This window comes from Pongo abelii, chromosome 9 (assembly GCF_028885655.2).
Source record: "Pongo abelii isolate AG06213 chromosome 9, NHGRI_mPonAbe1-v2.0_pri, whole genome shotgun sequence".
NCBI classification, from domain to species: Eukaryota; Metazoa; Chordata; class Mammalia; order Primates; family Hominidae; genus Pongo; species Pongo abelii.
This window is the reverse complement of record NC_071994.2, coordinates 70327671-70348297: the sequence shown is the minus strand read 5'-3', so window position 1 is coordinate 70348297 and position 20627 is coordinate 70327671. Positions and strand designations below refer to the sequence as shown.

Sequence of the window (20627 nt, the reverse complement as noted above, 5' to 3'; positions counted from 1 at the left end):
CTCACTGGTGCTCCAGGTTATCAGTATCTGTCTCTCCACTTCTCCCTAGCAAAGTTCAAGAAATATTAGTAAGGTAGCACATGCTTGCTCCCTGCGTTGGTCATCCTCTAGCCTATAGTGCTTTAGTGCTTTAGCAGCCCCACTCCCTCTACTCCAGCAGTGACCCAAAATTGCTCTCTCTATGCAAGTTAGCAATTATTGCCAACACGCCAAATTCAAGTACAGATGGCAGGCATTCATTTCTTTAACTTTTTGGAATTTGACAAACGGATATTGCCTTTTTACCTTTTTATTTCTCCACTTATTTAAGGAATGTATTCTGATGAAAGATAATTGTCACAAATTGTCCTAAACTCTGTTGTGTTTTGAGTTTGGACAATTTGTGATAATTATTTTAAGTACATTTTGTTTTGTTTTTTTATGAAGAGGTTTTGTTTTCTTTGCTTAGTTGTAATCTTCATATACCTGCCATCTGTTTTGCTGTATGACGAGGTCATTTTAATGACTAAAAATCAAGTGTGTGCTATATTTTTATACATTTATTATAATTGAATCCTTATTGACAATTATTTACTATTCTAAACAAACACCCTTATGCACAAAACTTTCTTTTCTGTATTTAGGATTTTTTTTTCAGTGGATGATTTCCCAAAGAAGATACTGTTTGAAAACTCATGCATGTTTGTAAAATTCTCAGTAGACATGCAGACATGCAGTTTTTCAAGAGTGTAGCAATTAACATTTATATTAACTCCTTTTATATGGTACTGCTTTTTAAAGCTTATTTTTGTCATTTTGATCTTTGAGAAGGGCTGTTTCCTGGTTTGCATTAGTTGTGCTATCTGCCTAAGTTTGAAAATTTTCTGAAATACTTGTTAGCCATTTGCTTTTTGCTTTTTTTCCCCTTCTATGAATAGGCTATTCACAATAAATTTGCTTTATTGCTATTCTGATCTATTTGTATCATGTCATTTTAGGGATATGAACCTTTCGAGACAATATTTTAGTGTGAACTGTAACTCATAGAAGACTGCACTAAGCATAAACATGCAGCTTGGTAAATGATTACCAAGTGTTCACTCATGTAAAACATCAGCAGGTCAAGGAATAGGACATTCATTACCAGGACCTAAGGCCCCCTTCATCCCCCTCCACCTCATCTCCACAGAGGTATTAGGAAACTGACTTTTATAATAGCTACTTCATAATCTTGTTTGATTTGGCTTCTTTCACTAATTATGAGATTCATTCTAGTGGCATATAGCTGCAATCATATGTTTTCTTTGCTGTTTAGGATTTCATTGTATGAATTTACCACAATGCATTGATTGGTTCTACTATAGATGAACTCTTGGATCTTTTCAAGTGCTTAGGAATTACAAGCAGTGCTGCTGTAGTTATTGCATATCTCCTGGTATACCTACACACATATTTCTATTGGATATTTTCTAAGAACTTTAATTGCTCTGTCATAGTGTATGTATATTTCCAGTTTAAGGAATAACCATTTTAGAATAGTATTTTTTAGAATAAGAGAAATTTCTTGTCACCCAATTTCCCCAATTTTTAATAGCTTGCATTACTATGGTATATTTGTCACAATGAAGACAATAAGGCAATTAAGTTGCACTTAATTTGAAGTTCACTAGTTTTTCCATAGTGTTCTTTTTCTATTCCTGAATATTACATTTTTCTATTCCTGAATATTACATTTATATTTATTATTACAGTACAATATTGTCCTGGGTGGACATCTCCAATTGTAGTAGTTAATACAAACAGTTTTAAAGTGGTTTTATTAATTTACACTTCAGTTGTTTATTTGCCATGTTCCCTGTAAACATTTTTCTGTTTTTGGTTGACCATTTGCGTTTGAATTCTAAGGACAAGAGGTTTTAATTTCAGCATAGTTAACAATATATCTTCAAATATTCTTTGTGGTTCTTGGTCAATTCCCTTATTGTGTCCAAACTGGTAAGTCCCTTCTTTCCTAAGTTGTGATGAATATTCTTTGCTGTTTTCTCCTCCCTGGTTTGAAGTATTAATGATGTACTACTTACTATATCTGGGATTTATTATGAGGATACTAATTAATTCTTGTCAAAATGGTTTACAAGTTGTCCTAATAAACCACCCTGAATTCTTTCCTCCCAATTATGGTGTCTCTTCTATAATATATTGAAATCTAATGAGAATGTATTTTCTTGGCTATCTACTCTTTTTCTTTGATTTAATTATCATGATAGAAGTTGTACATTTAGGCCAGGCACCATGGCTCACGCCTGTCACCTGTAATCCCAGCACTTTGGGAGGCCTAGGTGGGCAGATCACTTGAGGTCAGGAGTTGGAGACCAGCATGGCCAACATGGTGAAACCCTGTCTCTACTAAAAATCCAAAAATAAATAAATAAATAAATAAATAAAATTAGCCAGGCATAGTGGCAGGCACCTGAAGTCCAAGTTACTTGGGTGGCTAAGCCATGAGAATTGCTTGAACCCAGGAGGGAAGGCAGAGGTTGCAGTGAGCAGAGATCCACCACTACACTCCAGCCTGGGCGACAGAGCGAGACTCCATCTCCAAGAAAAAAGAAGTTGTACATTTAGCAGTAGAGGTTAGACTCTTGAAGTTTTTTCAAGTGGGGGGAAGTTTGCTGCCCTGGGGTCATTTGGCAATATCAAGAGACATTTTTTGTTTGTCACAACTGTAGAAGATCCAGGGTTCTAATTGGCATCAAATAGGTAGAAGCCATGAATGCTGCTCAACATCATATAACACACATATAGTATCCCCCAAGGAAATATCCAGCCTAAAATGTCAGTACTCCTGAGATTGGGAAACTGCTATAGGAGATTTAATTAGAGCGACCCAAGAAAGGAAATCAATCCGGACTATATGAAAAGGGTGGAAACACCTGGCTTCCTAGGTCAAATCTTACCTCCCTGAGACCTCCATATCTCTACCCTCTCTAGGTAAGAGTCCTTTCTCCCTTTGTGTCCTCCTAGAACTATTCTGGCCCAGATGATAGTCATGCTATATTTAGAGGTCTTCCTCTTCTAGTCTGGTGTTCAGCATAGGGTCTGCTATCACAGAGCATGGCCACGCAGATTTTGTATAACTCTGAATTTCCAATGCCTGGGAAAATGAAGTGAAATTAAAAGGCAATGCTATGTAGTAGAAAGAGAATGAGCTTTGTAGTATGATAGGCCATTTGTCAACTCTATGACCTGGGCAAGGTTCTTAATTTCTGAGACTCCGTATCTGTAAATGTGGATAAAATCAAACTTTCAGGTCTGTTTTAAAGTCTAGAGAAAATTTTTATGAAGAACCTATACACACTAGGTCCTCACAAATATAGTCATTATTAATATGAGCTAATTATTTTGAACAAATATGCTTTGTTATAGGCAAAAATTTACATCAGTAAATTTGAAAATTAAAATCCTTATAGACCATGGGTTCCCATTTTAGTTTAGGGCATTTTTGAATGAATGAATACCTTCCTATAAGAGAAACAGTGCCAAACGTGTTCCTCTTTCTAAAAAGGTAAAAAGACAAAACAAAACAACAAATTCCTTCAAGAACAGCATAAAACCTTTGGGAAAGAGACTACAGTATATTGTACTCTATTATAATTGTAGATGTCATATAGTAGAAAGCTAATAGGATTCAGACTCATATAGATCTCAGCTCAAAGGGACACCCAGAAAGGAGGAGGAAAATGAAAAAAGTGTGGAATTATGACAGCAAAGAGGCAAGTAAATATCAAGATGTAAGGCATTGTTAAAATAGTGTTATTAACATATGGCACCTTGTTAAAGTTAGGTGCATGCATTAGCTTTTTTAATCCTTGCAGAGGTAGGTACTCTTGCTATTCCTGCTTACAGATGGGAAAATTGAAACCCAAAATGCCCCTTGAGTTTTGTAACAAGGAGGTTATTGGTATGAGTTATTTCAGTGGAATTGTGGTGGCAAAAGTTCTATTGCAGTGGATTGAGGAGGTATAATATAATAGGTGATAGAGTATAGAAGATTGAAGAAGTTTGACTATGAAGATGAAGGGGATTTGGAGTAAAGGGAATGTTTGTAAAAGACTAAGTTAGATTTGGGCACATTTAAGTGCTAATGAGTAGGACTTAGAGGACAGGAAGAAGTTGAAGATCAAGAAGATAGATTTCTAATGGATTAAATCCCTTCGGGAGCAATTGCTTATGAGATTTAGATCACAGGTAGAGAAATAAGCTATAGAAAAGGGAAGAGAGCTCCCCTCATTTGTTACAGGAAAGACAAAGATAAAGATGGACCCACATGCAGTGATACCTGCAGATTTCTAGACAGGAAGTGGAAGATGCATTCTGTGCCTTGCTTACCCTCACCTACCATATTATCTATGTCCTGGAGAAATTTCAGAGTTCTTTTTTGAAGTTCCTCAAACCTTTTCCTTTATGCTTTTTAAAAAATTACTATAGGACTTGTTTTTGTCAGATTTATCTGTAATCTAGAATATTTTTACCATGTAGTTAAACAACCTTAAAACAGCTGATAGCTCACCAATTACTGTAGGATAAAATCCAGATTTACTATATGTTTTGAGACAATTCACCTTCTGTTTAAAAGAAAAACTCTCCCTTCTATATACTTTTATTTCCCCCATCCATCCTTTTTTTTTTCCAATCATATTAGCAAGAATTGGGGGAGACATTATGAAAGACTGGAAAGGGCAGGAATTTTAGTGAAAGATCTAAGTTGAGTTCCAGCTGCACCACTTACTAGCTCTATCTCTTCAGGCAATTCACCAAAAGAGATTAAGAAAACTTGATGGTGCTTGAGAGTATGGATTAAGTGATTAATTGGAGTACCCATGCTGAATAAGAAATTGAATAAGGCCCTTAAGATGGCTGATGAGGGGAAAATGCAGGGCTCAAAAGGATTTGATGATGTTTGAAGAACTGTCACCGAGTAAGGGCATGAAACCACTCAATTAACTGGAAGATATTAGTAAAAATGGGTTATGGGAGTTTGCAATTTAAAAGTTTGAGTGGTCATTGATAAAGCCTGGGGTGACAGCATTAGAGTAAACTGCCAGAGAACAGTAAGGTCATGGGAGTTGATGTCAAAGACGTGAGATGAGGCTGTTTTTGATGCGCTTTAACACTGAACTCACCCAGAATAACTGTGGTGTTGGGGAAAGTGCACGAAGGGAGCTTGTGTACTATGAAAGACCCTCAGTAATAATGTATGGATTTATGACCAGAAATGACATGACAAGAAGAGGTAGATGGTGGCATATTCTAATTGCATGTGTTTGTTGAGTAATAATGTGTTGGCAGGGGTGCAATAACAATGTTTTATAGGTTGAGATGTATATTAGATGTTGTTGGAGGATAGAAGGGATGAGGACGGACAGTTAGCAATACTTAGGAGGAGCCAGTTCTGTGCCAGGTGATATATGAACCCTACCTTATTTGATCCATACTAAAATTAGAGGTTGGCTCTGCTATCCCCACTTAGCAGAAGAGTAAGTTGAGGTTCAAAGAGAGGAATTACCTTTATTTATATGGCTCATAAGTGGTAGGACTGGGAATAGATTGTAAGAAGATGGAATAAATATACAGTACAGTGGTCTATATCAGAGGAATGCTTTGTGAAAGAAGATATATTACAGAGGACACTAGGTCAGTACCGAGCCTAATACAGTGGGTTTCTTCAAATGTTTGTTAAATTTATATAAGTATTTCATTTTCAAATCTGTCTTTTTCATGTGTCCCATTTTATTCCATGTGCTTTTGGTTATTTTTTTTCCTCCCACAGAGGCCTGAATATTTGGACAAGATGGCAGATTCATCATCATCCTTCTTTCCTGATTTTGGGCTGCTATTGTATTTGGAGGAACTAAACAAAGAGGAATTAAATACATTCAAGTTATTCCTAAAGGAGACCATGGAACCTGAGCATGGCCTGACACCCTGGACTGAAGTGAAGAAGGCCAGGCGGGAGGACCTGGCCAATTTGATGAAGAAATATTATCCAGGAGAGAAAGCCTGGAGTGTGTCTCTCAAAATCTTTGGCAAGATGAACCTGAAGGATCTGTGTGAGAGAGCAAAAGAAGAGATCAACTGTGAGTGATGCTAGGGCCAAATCGGGCTAGGCAGGAAGGAAGTGTTTCCTGGAGCCCAGTGGAATGTTTCTGTAAGAGGGATTTAGGGATTAAACCATGTTGGGGGACATAAGCTCCATGGTGGTCTTGTGCATGGGGAGCTCGTTGAATTATTTGAGGAAGGAAAGGCAGAAGCGTTTTGAGTACTGTTACTCAGCCTGTTCCTTAATTGGGGGGAATTCATCCATCTTGTACCAGTTGAAATGATCAAAGGAATTGAGTGATAGGAATTGTCCCATAAAGTGCCTTCACCTAAACTACAAGTTATAAGTTAGGCAACATTTTGAGGAATCAAATATGATTTAACATATTTGCTGAAATATGAGGAATGGGCTGAAAATTATTATTGGACATAATCCAAGCCAGTATTTTTAGTCATTCTCAGGTATGAAATATTATAGACCTCTAGAATTCCGTACTCATATACAAGGCTTTAGAGTTATATATATATAAAAAAAGTGTATATATATATAATATTCATATCCATTATCTCCTTTGCACCTCTCCATATCCTAGTGAAGTCAGTATAGACAAGGAAACTGAGGCTTATACACTACACTATTTGCCCTGGAGCTACAGGGTGGGGGCCATGGCAAGAGGTCTCCTACTTCAGTGTTGTCTGTATCACATTGTTTTTTCTCTCAGCTAAGCTTATGGACTCTGAGGCTCTGGCAGCTCTAGTTTTCTTAAACCCAGATAGTCATAGAATTGGACCACTGATGAGAATGCTGGCCTCTGTTCTAGCCATCATGAAAGCTCACTTCGTTTTCATTAAATATCATGATCCTATTGGAACCTGTTGCAGGGTCGGCCCAGAATATAGGACCAGATGATGCCAAGGCTGGAGAGACACAAGATCAGGAGGCAGTGCTGGGTGAGTAGTTAGGCCTTTCATCAGATTTGGGAGGCATTCAAAGTTTTAATACAAGATGGCGATTTATCTCCCGAGGACTTTTGTTCAAATCTTGTTAACTTCTTCTGATACCCCACCTGTTCCCTGAATGTCACCCAAAAAGGATCGGCAAAACACTCTCTGGCCAAAGTCACAATCAGGGCCTTGTTAATTCAGGTCCTCAAGAGAACAGTGTTTAGAATGCCTGCTAAAAGAAGGGCTGATGCACAAAGGTATATTAATGTTTATATTTTATGTACTAAAAGTCACTGAGTTGGGAGGAAACTTTCAGTTTATCACATCTACTTTCTTTAAAGATGGTGCTGTAATTAAATTCTAGGAGTGGTGACCAACTGGTTCATATAAAAACTGATTTCTAGAACCAGGTCTTCTCAGTCAGAGTTAACACAGGGGTCCCCAGAGCCACGGACCCCTACTGGTTGGCGGCCCCTCGGGAATCAGGTCGCATAGCAGGAGATGAGCGGTAGGCCACACGACTTTACCACCTGAGCTCCGCCTCCTGTCAGATTAGCAGCTGCTTTAGTCTCATAGGAGCACAAACCCTATTGTGAATTGTGCATTCAAGGGATTTAGGTTGTATGCTCCTTATGAGAATCTGATGATAAATGTAATGCAATTGAATCATCCTGAAATCATCTCCCCTCCCTGCCCTGCCACCCCTGCCTCCTACATCCATGGAAAAATTGTCTTCCACGAAACTGGCCCCTGGTGCCCAAAAGGTTGGGGATGTCAGACCACTGGTTTATTAACACCATTTCCCCACTTTGTTTTGAATTCTACATAATTTAATTCCAATTTATATAAATGGAATTACAGTAGAAAGAAAATTAGATCAAGTGAGAAACTTTTATTCTTAACCCAGCCACATTCTAACAAGCCACATTATTTCATTCAAGAAATAATTGAAAACTTACTTCATCCCAAGCACTAAAATAGAAAAATTGCTTGTTACATTAAATGACCTTGAATATGACATCCCACTGTGACCTTAATTTCTGATTCAATATAAAGAAGTATATCTTTGTGGTATGAGAAAAAAACTCATGGCTAATAATTTTTGTTTTATTATTATTTCAAACCTAATGGCTATTTCCCTCTTATGTGTAGATAATTGCACACAGCTAATAAATGTCTTCAAATTATTATTTGAAAATTGTGATAAAAGTAAACTATTTATTATAGGAACTTTGGAAAATACTGTAAGTACAAAATAGAAAATAAGAAGTACAGCAATGATTTACTGATTATTTTCTCTGTGAGTGTACCAACATCACGCTGTTTGAATTACTATAGTTTCGTGGTAGGTTTTAGTTTTAGGTAAATAGTGTTTTTCTTCTCCCTGCCTGGCCAATCATTATTTTCACTTTTTGGGATTTTTTAGTTATCATTTGTTTATGTTTTATCTTTGTTTTTAAACTTCACATAAGCAAAATGAGCTATTTTTTAAAAAAGATTCAAATATTTTAAAATTACATAAAGTGAGTTTCTCATTCTTCCTACTCCCCATCCCCAATCCTACTATTCAGAAATAACCAATATTAATATATTGGTGTATATGGTATAGGTTTTCAGATACATAAAGTTTGTTTATCTTTTTTCCAGGAGAGGCTCATATTGTACATAATTCCCAGAAACTTCATATCTTTTTTGGTTATTATTTGGGGGGATATTAGAACCTATAGTTATACCTTATTCAAAAGTTGTAAAGTACTCAATTATATCATTGTATTCTCTCATTTTTTTTATTGCACAAATATATTTGACACTTATGTGCAAGGAAATGTGTTAGACACTGAACATGCAATGATGAAGCCCCTAGCCAAGTGCATCATTTATTTTAAAAATAAAGTAATTATAGCTAGTGACATGTACTGCGAATGAAAAATATACTGTTTTGAGAATATATAAAAAGGGGAAGTAGTCTAGCAATGAGGTTCAGAGAGTTCTCCCCTGAGATCCTATCCTTTTAATAGAGATCTAAAGGAGGGATCAGACTTAAACAAGTAAAGATGAATTATATTTTCATTCTATTTCACTTAGGATGTTTTTCTTTTTTTCAAAATATTATTTAAGCTACGATTCAATGTTTATTTCTATTAACTTTTTACTTGTACAAAGTAAATTATTTTGATCTGTTGATTCAGGTGTGTCTTGGCGTCTTCCCTATTGTTAATGGTTGCCTCTGTTCTTTTTTTTTTTAATCTGGATGACAGCTCTGTTCTCCACATCTATCATCTTTTTTCTATGTAGAAGGAAAAGTACAAAGAAGAAAAAATATGTCTAAAGTGAATCCAGTTTTTATTTCCCATCACAAATTTTTTTGCATCATCAATTCTGGTTTTTCTTACAGTATCTAATACAGGTTTTAAATCTATAGGAATATTTTTATTTGATTTATATTATTTTTAAAAAATCAAAACCAGCTCTGATTTCAGCCTATGTTCTTTCTTGGTCCTAACTCCAAGTTCGGTATTCTTGACATTACATTTCATAGAATTTGTTTTGATCATGTGTCTTTGTTTTTGTTTTTTTACCTTTGCCATTCTGACTTAGGTGATGGAACAGAATACAGAATTAGAATAAAGGAAAAATTTTGCATCACTTGGGACAAGAAGTCTTTGGCTGGGAAGCCTGAAGATTTCCATCATGGAATTGCGGAGAAAGATAGAAAACTGTTGGAACACTTGTTTGATGTGGATGTCAAAACCGGTGAACAGCCGCAGGTCGTGGTGCTTCAGGGAGCTGCTGGAGTTGGGAAAACAACCTTGGTGAGAAAGGCAATGTTAGATTGGGCAGAGGGCAATCTCTACCAGCAGAGGTTTAAGTATGTTTTTTATCTCAACGGGAGAGAAATTAACCAGCTGAAAGAGAGAAGCTTTTCTCAATTGATATCAAAGGACTGGCCCAGCACAGAAGGCCCCATTGAAGAAATCATATCCCAGCCAAGTAGCCTCTTGTTTATTATTGACGGTTTTGATGAACTGAACTTTGCCTTTGAAGAACCTGAGTTTGCACTGTGTGAAGACTGGACCCAAGAACACCCAGTGTCCTTCCTCATGAGTAGTTTGCTGAGGAAAGTGATGCTCCCTGAGGCATCCTTATTGGTGACAACAAGACTCACAACTTCTAAGAGACTAAAGCAGTTGTTGAAGAATCACCGTTATGTAGAGCTACTAGGAATGTCTGAGGATGCAAGAGAGGAGTATATTTACCAGTTTTTTGAAGATAAGAGGTGGGCCATGAAAGTATTCAGTTCACTAAAAAGCAACGAGATGCTGTTTAGCATGTGCCAAGTCCCCCTAGTGTGCTGGGCCACTTGTACTTGTCTGAAGCAGCAAATGGAGAAGGGTGGGGATGTCACATTGACCTGCCAAACAACCACGGCTCTGTTTACCTGCTATATTTCTAGCTTGTTCACACCAGTAGATGGACGCTCTCTTAGTCTACCCAACCAAGCCCAGCTGAGAAGACTGTGCCAAGTCGCTGCCAAAGGAATATGGACTATGACTTATGTGTTTTACAGAGAAAATCTCAGAAGGCTTGGGTTAACTAAATCTGATGTCTCAAGTTTTATGGACAGCAATATTATTAAAAAGGACGCAGAGTATGAAAACTGCTATGTGTTCACCCACCTTCATGTTCAGGAGTTTTTTGCAGCTATGTTCTATATGTTGAAAGGCAATTGGGAAGCTTGGAACCCTTCCTGCCAGCCTTTTGAAGATTTGAAGTCGTTACTTCAAAGCACAAGTTATAAAGACCCCCAGTTGACACAGATGAAGTGCTTTTTGTTTGGCCTTTTGAATGAAGATCGAGTAAAACAACTGGAGAGGACTTTTAACTGTAAAATGTCACTGAAGATAAAATCAAAGTTACTTCAGTGTATGGAAGTATTAGGAAACAGTGACTATTCTCCATCACAGCTGGGATTTCTGGAGTTGTTTCACTATCTGTATGAGACTCAAGATAAAGCATTTATAAGCCAGGCAATGAGATATTTCCCAAAGGTTGCCGTTAATATTTGTGAGAAAATACATTTGCTTGTATCTTCTTTCTGCCTTAAGCACTGCCGGTGTTTGCGGACCATCAGGCTGTCTGTAACTGGGGTATTTGAGAAGAAGATATTAAAAACAAGCCTCCCGACTAACACTTGGTAAGTGTGTTAGGGCCATTCCCTGGAAGTGCCCTGTAAGGGAGAGAAGAAGTAGATTTTGTCAGAGGGAGGAGGAGTTTAGCTGAGGTCCCAGAGCTGAGATAACCCTTGGGAGTTGTCCCATCTTGAGGCAGGGAGGCTAAGCATTTAAACCCCTTATTGACCAATCATGGCTACTGGTGAGGAGTGGGCAAAAACTTTCCTGAGATGGCTTTTTTGGCCTGAAGGCAATACCAAGAGAGGGACTGGGCTGAGGACTCTCAATTGTTGACAATCCCAACAACTCAGGGGGAATGAGCACTTCAGTCTTCAAGGAGGAATGTAGCATGGCACAAACTTGCATCCATGATAATAAGTATATTTAATTTCTAAAGATAATGTCCTCCAAAATAAGGGACCAGAAATTTTCTGCTGAACCTGGTAAACATAGGTTATCTCTCTGTATTATATTCCTGTGTACTCTACTGACCTAGCTCGCTTTCTCTATTGCCCAGACATTGGTTGGCCTTTGTTTTGTAGTTTGTGAAGGGTCTCAGCCCTTTAATGCCTATCTGGAGACACTGGAGGTTAGTAAGAAATAGTAGGTGCCAAATAAATATTTTTGAAAAAAGAAATGAACCTTAAGTGTTTTACGTACATTATTCTATTCTACCTCCTTTCTCAATTTGCCTTTTCTGACTACCCATCTAAATCTGAGGAAAGAATTGAACTATGGAATTCATTCCCAGATGTATATAAAATTAATTGAGGACTTCTTATGTACTATATAGTTGTATAGTGAACTGGATATTTAACATAATATCCAATTTAATGTTGGCAACCATCTCTATTTTTAAGATTACAAAACTCAGAGACATATACCTAGAAAATTTCTTGATTCAAGCACACATCAAATAATAGTTAAGTGGCTGAGTGCTTATCACATAACCTGACAGTCTTCTAAGTCCTTGATCTCCTTTAGTCTTCTGATAGTCTTATTAGGTAGGTGCTATTATTTCCATTTTGCTTAGGACAAAATTGTGGTACCAAGAAGGCATATAACTTGACTGAGGTCACACATCTGATTGTAATTTCTTGGTTTGCTAACTTTATCCAAGCTGTTTCAGTACCATTATATACAATTGCAGAATCACTCCTTTCTTATAAGAGCATACATTTCATTTATTTGCAAACTGTGGGAGTAGAAATTGTGGGCCCTGCTGCTATGACCTTTACCCACCTTGGAAAATTGTGAGTAATCTTCAGTCAATTTTCTTAATTCTGACTTCAGAGTTCTATTTAAAGAAGATGTGATTTAACAGGGCATTAAAACATCTTTTATGCCTAATAGTAAATGCTAGAACAGTATTCTGGCCACTAGATTGCCAGTTCTCCTGCTAGCTTTCCTTATCTATGTTGTAGTTACATAGTACTAGAGTTGGCATTGTTGCTAAAATAAGGAGCCAGAGAACCCAGTGTTTTAAAAGAAAAACTGTAGGTGACCTCAGTCTCTTCTATAATATAACTACATTGTAAGCTTTGTGAGAGCAGGAGCTCTGTATGGTTCACCATTTTATCTAGTGTTCACACAGAGGAAACACTTGAATTCTTGAATGAATAATTTATTATCTTGTTTTTATAAATTTAAGACCTCAAGTGATATAGACCATCACTATGAACTGTCATTCATTCCAATTTAAGATATGGGAATGAATATTTATTGACTAGCTATTATATATAAGGCAACACACTAGACTTTTACATGTTTTATATATATTATATTTAATATATACATATATATGTATATAACAGTTACTGATTACAGGAACACTTATAGAATGAGACATTTGCTAAGCATTTTCTACATACTGCCTTATTGAATCTTCACAGTAATCCTAAAAAATAGATACTATTATCTTCATTTATCAAGATGATGAAGCTGAGGCTCACATAGGTTAGTAAATTTTCCAGAATAACTAAGTTCAGTGAGTGGCAGTGTTGAATTGGGACTCAGAGCTGCTCCATTGTCGACCTTATAAGCACAAGGTTGTCCCCTGTTTTATTACCCTTTATTTGTTCATGAGTTTATTGATAATATTCCTAATAATTAAATCATAAAGCATTTAAAGTTTACAGTGTGCTTTTGTGTACCCTTTAAAATGCACTATTAAATTTCCACAACTTTGTGAAAGGAGACAATATTTCCATTTTATAGATGATGAAAATTTGCAAGTTATAGAACTGATGCAACTCTCTTAAAATAATATGGCTAGTAAGTGGTAGACCTGGGGCTCAGGCCTGTGGTTTTTAATCTATACCACTTTACACCTAATGTCTACCTACTAATCCTAATCATATTCTTTGTGACCAAATTTTATTTTTCTTTTTGATATTTGCTCTTCAAGTATTTGAATACTTCTCTCTTATCCCTCCTGAGTTGCTTCCTCTAAAGTAAAGCTTCTCTGGTTTTTATTTTGTATGTGTTGAAGGGAGTGGATGGGAAATGGGAGAGCTTTTGGACAAATAAGGCCTCTGGAGTGCCCAGAGGAAGACTTCCTGGTGGACTGTGCCCATGGTGGAGCTGCACTGGATGCTCTTGCCTTTCCAAAGTACACTTACTTTTACCCCAATACTATCCTCTGAGAGTTGGCTAGGCTGAAATAAAATCAGCATTGTTTTTCTTTTCTCAATTATTTATGCAAAGGGACGGTGATCGCATTACTCACTGTTGGCAAGATCTCTGTTCTGTGCTTCATACAAATGAACACTTGAGACAATTGGACCTGTGCCATAGCAACCTTGATAAATCAGCAATGAATATCCTGCACCATGAACTAAGGCATCCAAACTGTAAACTGCAAAAGCTACTGTAAGTCTGGTATGAGAAAATTTAATGGAGTTATTCTAATTTCTTTCTGTGTCCCATCCTCCACTCATACTCGTTAGGGGAAGCCAATGCTAAACAAATACTTATAATCCATTGTGTAAAATACTCAAACAGGAACAATGGAATCCTCTGGGGACATGGGATCATTACTAACTTGTTCTCAGAGTGATTGATTCCACAGGGCATAGTAGCTGTTCACATGGGTTTTTCAGGCTTGATTAGGAACCTTCTAAATGAAGAGCACAGAGCTAAAACATTCTAGGCAGGTCACCAATGCACTTTCAAGGACATATTCTGGAACTTACTATCTTCTTAAATTTTTTTCTATTGAGGAAAAATTTGCATTTAACAAAGTCCACAAATAATGTTCAGTTTGTTGAGTTCTGACAAGTGTAAACATCTTTATAACCAACACACCCAAAACAAGATAGAAAATATTTTCATTTATCTCAGAAAGTTCCCTTGTACCTTTTTTTTTTTCTTGAGACAGGATCTTACTCTGTTGCCCAGGCTGGAATGCAATGACGCTATTGCAGCTAGAACTCCTGGGCTCAAGCAATCCTGCCACCTCAGCCTCCCAAGTAGCTGGGATTACAGGCATGTACCACTATGCCAGGCTATTTTTTTTTGTAGAGATGTGGTCTCACTGTGTTTCCCAGGCTGGTCTGAAACTTCTGAGCTGAGGAGATCCTCCTGCCTCAGCCTCCTAAAGTGCTGGGATTACAGGCATGAGCCACAATGCCCAGCCTATCCCTTTCTGTTCAATCTTCTCACCCCATCCATTCCCAGAGACAATCATTTTCTAATCTCTGTCACCAGAGATCAGCTTTGTATCTTTTTGGAATCATTTTGATTGATTTATACAGTATGTATTTTTTTAAAATTTATCTTTTTTCTTTTTTTTTTTTTTTTTTGAGACAGTCTTGCTCTGTCACCAGGCTGGAGTGTAGTGGCACAATCTCGGCTCACTGCAACCTCTGCCTCCCGGGTTCAAGTCATTCTCCTGCCTCAGCCTCCCGAGTAGGTGGGACTACAGGCACGCACCACCACACCTGGCTAATTTTTGTATTTTTAGTAGAGACGGGGTTTCACCATGTTGGCCAAGCTGGTCTCAAACTCCTGACCTCAAGTGATCTACCCATTTTGGCCTCCCAAAGTGCTGGGATTACAGGCATGAGCCACCACACCTGGCCATATCCATCTTCTTGTGCTCAACAAAATGTCTTCTAAAATTTATCCATTTTGTTGCAACTTTCAGTAGTTTCTTTTTTATTGCTGATTAGTATTCCATTGTATAACTATACTATAATTTGTTTATTCATTCTCTTGTTAATAGACCCCTGGAGGTTTCCCTAACCTGTTAGGAATAAGGGTAATCTTTGCCAACATTGGATGCTGTCAGTCTTTTTTAAATTTTAATTTATCTTAATTGGATTCTAGATAATCACTTTAAAATGTTGATTGTTCACATGTCTCTTACCCTTTTGTGTAAGGACTCCACTAGGAGCTGAAATTGATCCTAATCTCTGTATTTTGTGCCTGTCAATATGTACAAGGTACATTTGTTGCTTAGTATGAACTGAATGCTGAACAAATGATAGATCTTTGTTTCCATTAGCACTGAAAATAGATGTTCTTTTGGGTGGGGGCTCGGGACAGGCTTCTCACCAAATATTTTCCTCCTGATCTCAGTGTTTTTAGTGAGTTCTGACCTTAGATTTCAAGCATCTAGAGTCGGTTTGGTCTTGCATTTAGATGTAGTAAGACAACTAGATGTATGTTATGATTAAGGGGTTCCTGGAAGTCCTTTCCACTCATCCCTAAACATTTCCCCCATATTGCCCCTTCACTGGATGTCATCAATCCGGATCTTCACAATAGCCAATGCCTTCTGGGTTAACCGACTTCCTTTCTTAGAATGGGAGGGTTGCGTCAGTGGGATGACACCATGATGACTGTTCTCAGTCTGTGCCACCTTAATGTGGTCTGTCTTACTGTGGTCCCTTTTCCCTAGTAAGTGAGATGGTGCTGTTTGTATTTACTGAGTGCCTTAGGCACTTTTACTAGATGAGGATGGTTAGTGCTGTAAATGGGTAAAAGCTTTATTTTCCTGTGAGTACTTGCCTGGGGTGAGGGGAGTGAGAGTGGAGGGTGGGTGGTGGGCAGAAAGGAGGAAAGGTGGTATTACAAAGCGAGGTTTTGGACAGTGAACAGAAGGGCATTGGGGACTAGCAGAGACCCTATAGAAGAATCAGAAATATCTGACATTGACTGAGTTAGGAGGTAGAAAGTAGGAAAAAAATTGGCAGATTTAACTTCATTATTTTGCTTGGGCTGCCTCCGTACACCTGCCTCCGTATGCCTAACGCAGTCCCCAAGATGACACAGCATGTTTTGCAACAGTGTTTTGTTATTACTGCACATCAAACAGTTGATGCTAATTGTGAATTAACCTTGGATTATTTAAAGATTTGGCTATTGTGAATTAATGTTATTGTAGTACTTGGAATAGCCCTGATAATTTTTGATAGTCATTCCTGGGATTACAAGTTTAAGAGGCTTCTCTTCTGCTTTTCATGGTGTTACCACCTTCTTTTCCATTAAGGTAAAAAAAACTTGGGAGTGTCAATTATCAGGTCATAAATAGAAATTGAAGTTATAACCCAATTGTTTTAGATGAAAATAAAAGAATATTCATGTAATATCCAAGAATTAGATTGAAAAGAAAGATCCTGTAACCAAGGAGAGAAATGATTTTGTAATACCTCCTGCATATTTTTCTTCTGAAGGTTGAAATTTATCACTTTCCCTGATGGTTGTCAGGATATCTCTACTTCTTTGATTCATAACAAGAATCTGATGCATCTTGACCTAAAAGGGAGTGATATAGGGGATAATGGAGTAAAGTCATTGTGTGAAGCCTTGAAACACCCAGAGTGTAAACTACAGACTCTCAGGTAAGCTTTGAGTTGTTTTGTCTTGTTTTGTTTTTATAATTGAGGCTTTTGTCTATCCAAGTAGACTCTTACAGCCTGGATTTGCTATTCATAGGACCAGCTTAAATCTACTTTCATGATATAGGGTAGCAAGCATCAGTAGAATCAAGCTGATTTCATCCTGGTAGGACTTCTCACTCCTCCCATCTCCCCAGGAAGATTTCTCATTGTGTAGTTCTCTGTGTCTCCATCTCCTAAATCTGCTGGTGGAGGGAATAAGAGCAGATTGAGAATTATAAATATTTAACACTTCTAATATTTAAGTGCTGGAATAGATTTGTTGTATCTTTGAACTCTCATAGAAAATAATACACTGGGGGATGTTCTTTAATGTAACTGGGGGTAGTGCTGGCACAGACTCGCTTTTATTTGATTTTTGATGGTGACTCCCCGTCAATTTAGAACTGCAACTCAGTGACCAGCCCAGAAGGCTAAGAAAGAACAGCATGGAAATGGTCCTCTTTCAAGGTGCTTGCTGGCTACCACACACTATTGATCTGAGTGGTGACTCTTCTTTGGCCGATGAAAGTGAAAGGATTAGCAATCATACTGTTCTCCACATTGTGTGACAGGTTTTAAGAAAGATCTTATTTTCCAATGAAAGGCAATGAAATAGGTTTCTGACAAAACCAGACAAAACAAATAGTTACAGTAAGTTTTACATTAGAAGTTTTTATAAGCCCTGGACTCTGTTCAGGGTGGCCAAGACTGAAGCTTGATGCATGAAGGGCCAAAGTAGATCTGTATTTGTAGGAAGCAAATTATAATCCAGGTGTAGGAAAAATAAGTGAAGTCTGGAATAAGACTTTCTTTGACATTTTAAAAACTCTTATCAGTTTTTATAAGATGGAATTCACTTACAGCATATCTGGAAAGTTGTTGGATAATTCTCAAACATAGGTTGAGTTCAGTTGTTAGCAGGCCAGGTCAGAGTAAAGGTTTTACCTACTAATCAGTTTTAAGATATTATGAGGCATTTTCTGTAACCTACATATCTAGTCTGAAACTCAGGTAAGAAGTATGTCACTGTTTCCTATATCTAAAAATAAAATGTATTAGTAGCAAAAAGCTGTTAAATTGAGGAAAAGAGGAAAGATGTTTTCTTACAGTGGGAGCTGTGGATCCAAGACAAGAAAAGCTTGGTGCTTGACAGATCAGTAGGACTTGATAAGATCCCTTCCATTTGAGGTTTGAGTAATGTCGTCCACTGGTAAGCCTTGATACCAAGTTGCCAGGATTTCAAATAGGAAACCATCTTTCTGGGTCAACTAGCAGGGCTCCTTGCAACAGTAAATACAATGCTTTGGCAAAAGTCATCAGAGCTTTGTAATAATCTAATACTCCATTATGTGGGACTGCATGTTCCCCCAGTGTGGATGGCCACTGAGGATCAATGGTCCTACTAACATTTCATGTGGGCGAAGGTCCAGTTTTCTGTTTGCTTCATATCTCACGTTATAAGAGCCATGGGTAGTATGAATGTCCTCATTAGTTTGGTTTGTGTATAGACCATGCACTAGTTTTTAGAATTGCATTTTGATGTTATACTCTCTCTGTAGATGTGGGCAGTGTCGATACATCAGTAGGACTTTGCCAGTCTGTCTTGCAACATATGATCCCCAGTGATTGTTAGAACTTGGCTAATTTATAAATAAAATCTCTTCTAAACTTTAAATTGCTCATATGAGCCCCTGTACATGAACATACTGAAAGGATACATAATCGCTAATTTTCTTCTTTCTTTTTTTGAGACAGAGTCTCGCTCTGTCACCCAGGCTGGAGTGCAGTGGTGCGATCTCGGCTCACTGCAGCCTCTACCTCTGCCTCCTGGGTTCAAGTGATTCTCCTGCCTCAGCCTCCTGAGTAGCTGGGACTACAGGCCGGTGCCACCATGCCCGGCTAATTTTTGTATTTTTAGTAGAGATAGGGTTTCACCACGTTGGCCAGGATGGTCTCGATCTCCTGACCTTGTGATCCGCCTGCCTTGGCCTCCCAAAGTGCTGGGATTACAAGCATGAGCCACCACACCTGTCCCATAATCACTAATTTTCATGAGAATGCTTTACTATAATATTTACCCAAGGCCTCCCTCAAGAAGAGGAGAAAGATCTATTCTCTTGGTCTTGATAATTTTTTTTCCACATTATAGGCCTTATAATAGGTCTTAAAATATGCTTTAAGGTAAGCTCTTAAAATTTGCTGAGCAAGGAGAGACCAAAAACAAAAACAGAAACCTTGGCATAGTCCAATAATTTCTGATGGTGCCCAGAATCTCTTCTTAGTTTGCCTATACTCTGCCATTGGGGCTTTATAAGCAAGGTAAAGGAATGATTGTTGCTTCCACAGAACAGCCACCTGAAGGGTACCAAAATGGCATATAAATGCAGAGCACTCTCTATATCTTCACAGACTTTGAATTAGAAGACTAATATTTCAGAAGGGGGGCATCTAGAATAGTTAGATAAGGCCGGGTGTGGTGGCTCACGCTTGAAATCCCAGCACTTTGTGAGGCTGACAACCTTGGATCACTTGAGGCCAGGAATTTGAGACCAGCCTGGCCAACATGGCAAAACCCCATCTCTACTAAAAATACAAAAACTAACCAGGCATGGTGATGCGCACCTGTAATCCCAGCGACTCAGGAGGCTGAGACAGGAGAATTGCTTGAAACCTGGGAGGCGGAGGTTGCAGTGAGCCAAGATGGCGCCACTGCGCTCCAGTCTGGGCAACAGAGCAAGACTCTGTGTTAAAAAAAAAAAAAAAAAAAAAAGAAAGAAAAGAAAAGATAAAAGAAAAAAAAGCTGACTAAGAGGAACTTGCCTGAGAATGGCAAATATCCACAGCTGTGTCTCATTATCAACTAGAGTAAAATATTACTTAACAGGTAGATAGCATATGGACCAATAGAAATTTTTGCTTCTTCAGGAGTGATGAAACTTTGTGGCTCATTACAGTTGTTTATAATCATGAAGTGTCTAATGAATCATCATAAATGTAAACAGAATTTGGAGAAATGAGAATACACAGTTTAAAACCAGAGATTCTGCCACCTGGGAAGACTACCAGCAGGCAGAGACTAAACTACCAGTCCTCTTCTCCATTCAAAAGTTTCTTTTATTCATTAATAAACCATGATATATATGTATACACAGCTTCATAATCATACCAAAAAAGTTTAAGTGAACTATCCTTTAAAGGCTGAGACCATAACTTTTTGAACAGAAATAATATGGATAATAAGACAGTATATTGATTTTTGCTGTCTTTAATATGAAGAACAAATTATGTGGTAAGACTGTAATTTATTTTCCCACTTTGAAATTAAACCTCTCTAGAAACATTTAGATAAATTATGAACTAATCTTTAAAATACTGAATTACTTCAACATTTCAAAATCAGTAAGTTTGGAAACTGTATTTAAGTTAATATTAGGAATAATATAACCACTGTTGATAACTAACAATATAGTCAAACAATGCAATACCTCAAAACTTGACCCAGGTAGTATAAAATATTTATAATCTTGGCTGATTCCCAGATTTATAA

General features: G+C 37.6%; 1 protein-coding gene across 4 annotated transcripts in view; it reads left to right on the top strand.

The window, feature by feature from the left end:
• NLRP14 (NLR family pyrin domain containing 14) overlaps positions 1-20627 on the top strand; it is a 107057-nt gene that overhangs the window by 63571 nt on the left and 22859 nt on the right. For all 4 annotated transcript variants that reach the window (XM_054524751.1, XM_054524752.1, XM_054524747.2 and 1 more), the window contains exons 2-6: positions 5810-6116; positions 6961-7029; positions 9622-11218; positions 13902-14066; positions 16874-17041. In XM_054524751.1, coding sequence (XP_054380726.1) covers positions 5831-6116; positions 6961-7029; positions 9622-11218; positions 13902-14066; positions 16874-17041 — 2285 coding nt within the window. In that variant the 5' untranslated portion in view covers positions 5810-5830. The remainder of the gene's footprint in view (positions 1-5809; positions 6117-6960; positions 7030-9621; positions 11219-13901; positions 14067-16873; positions 17042-20627) is intronic.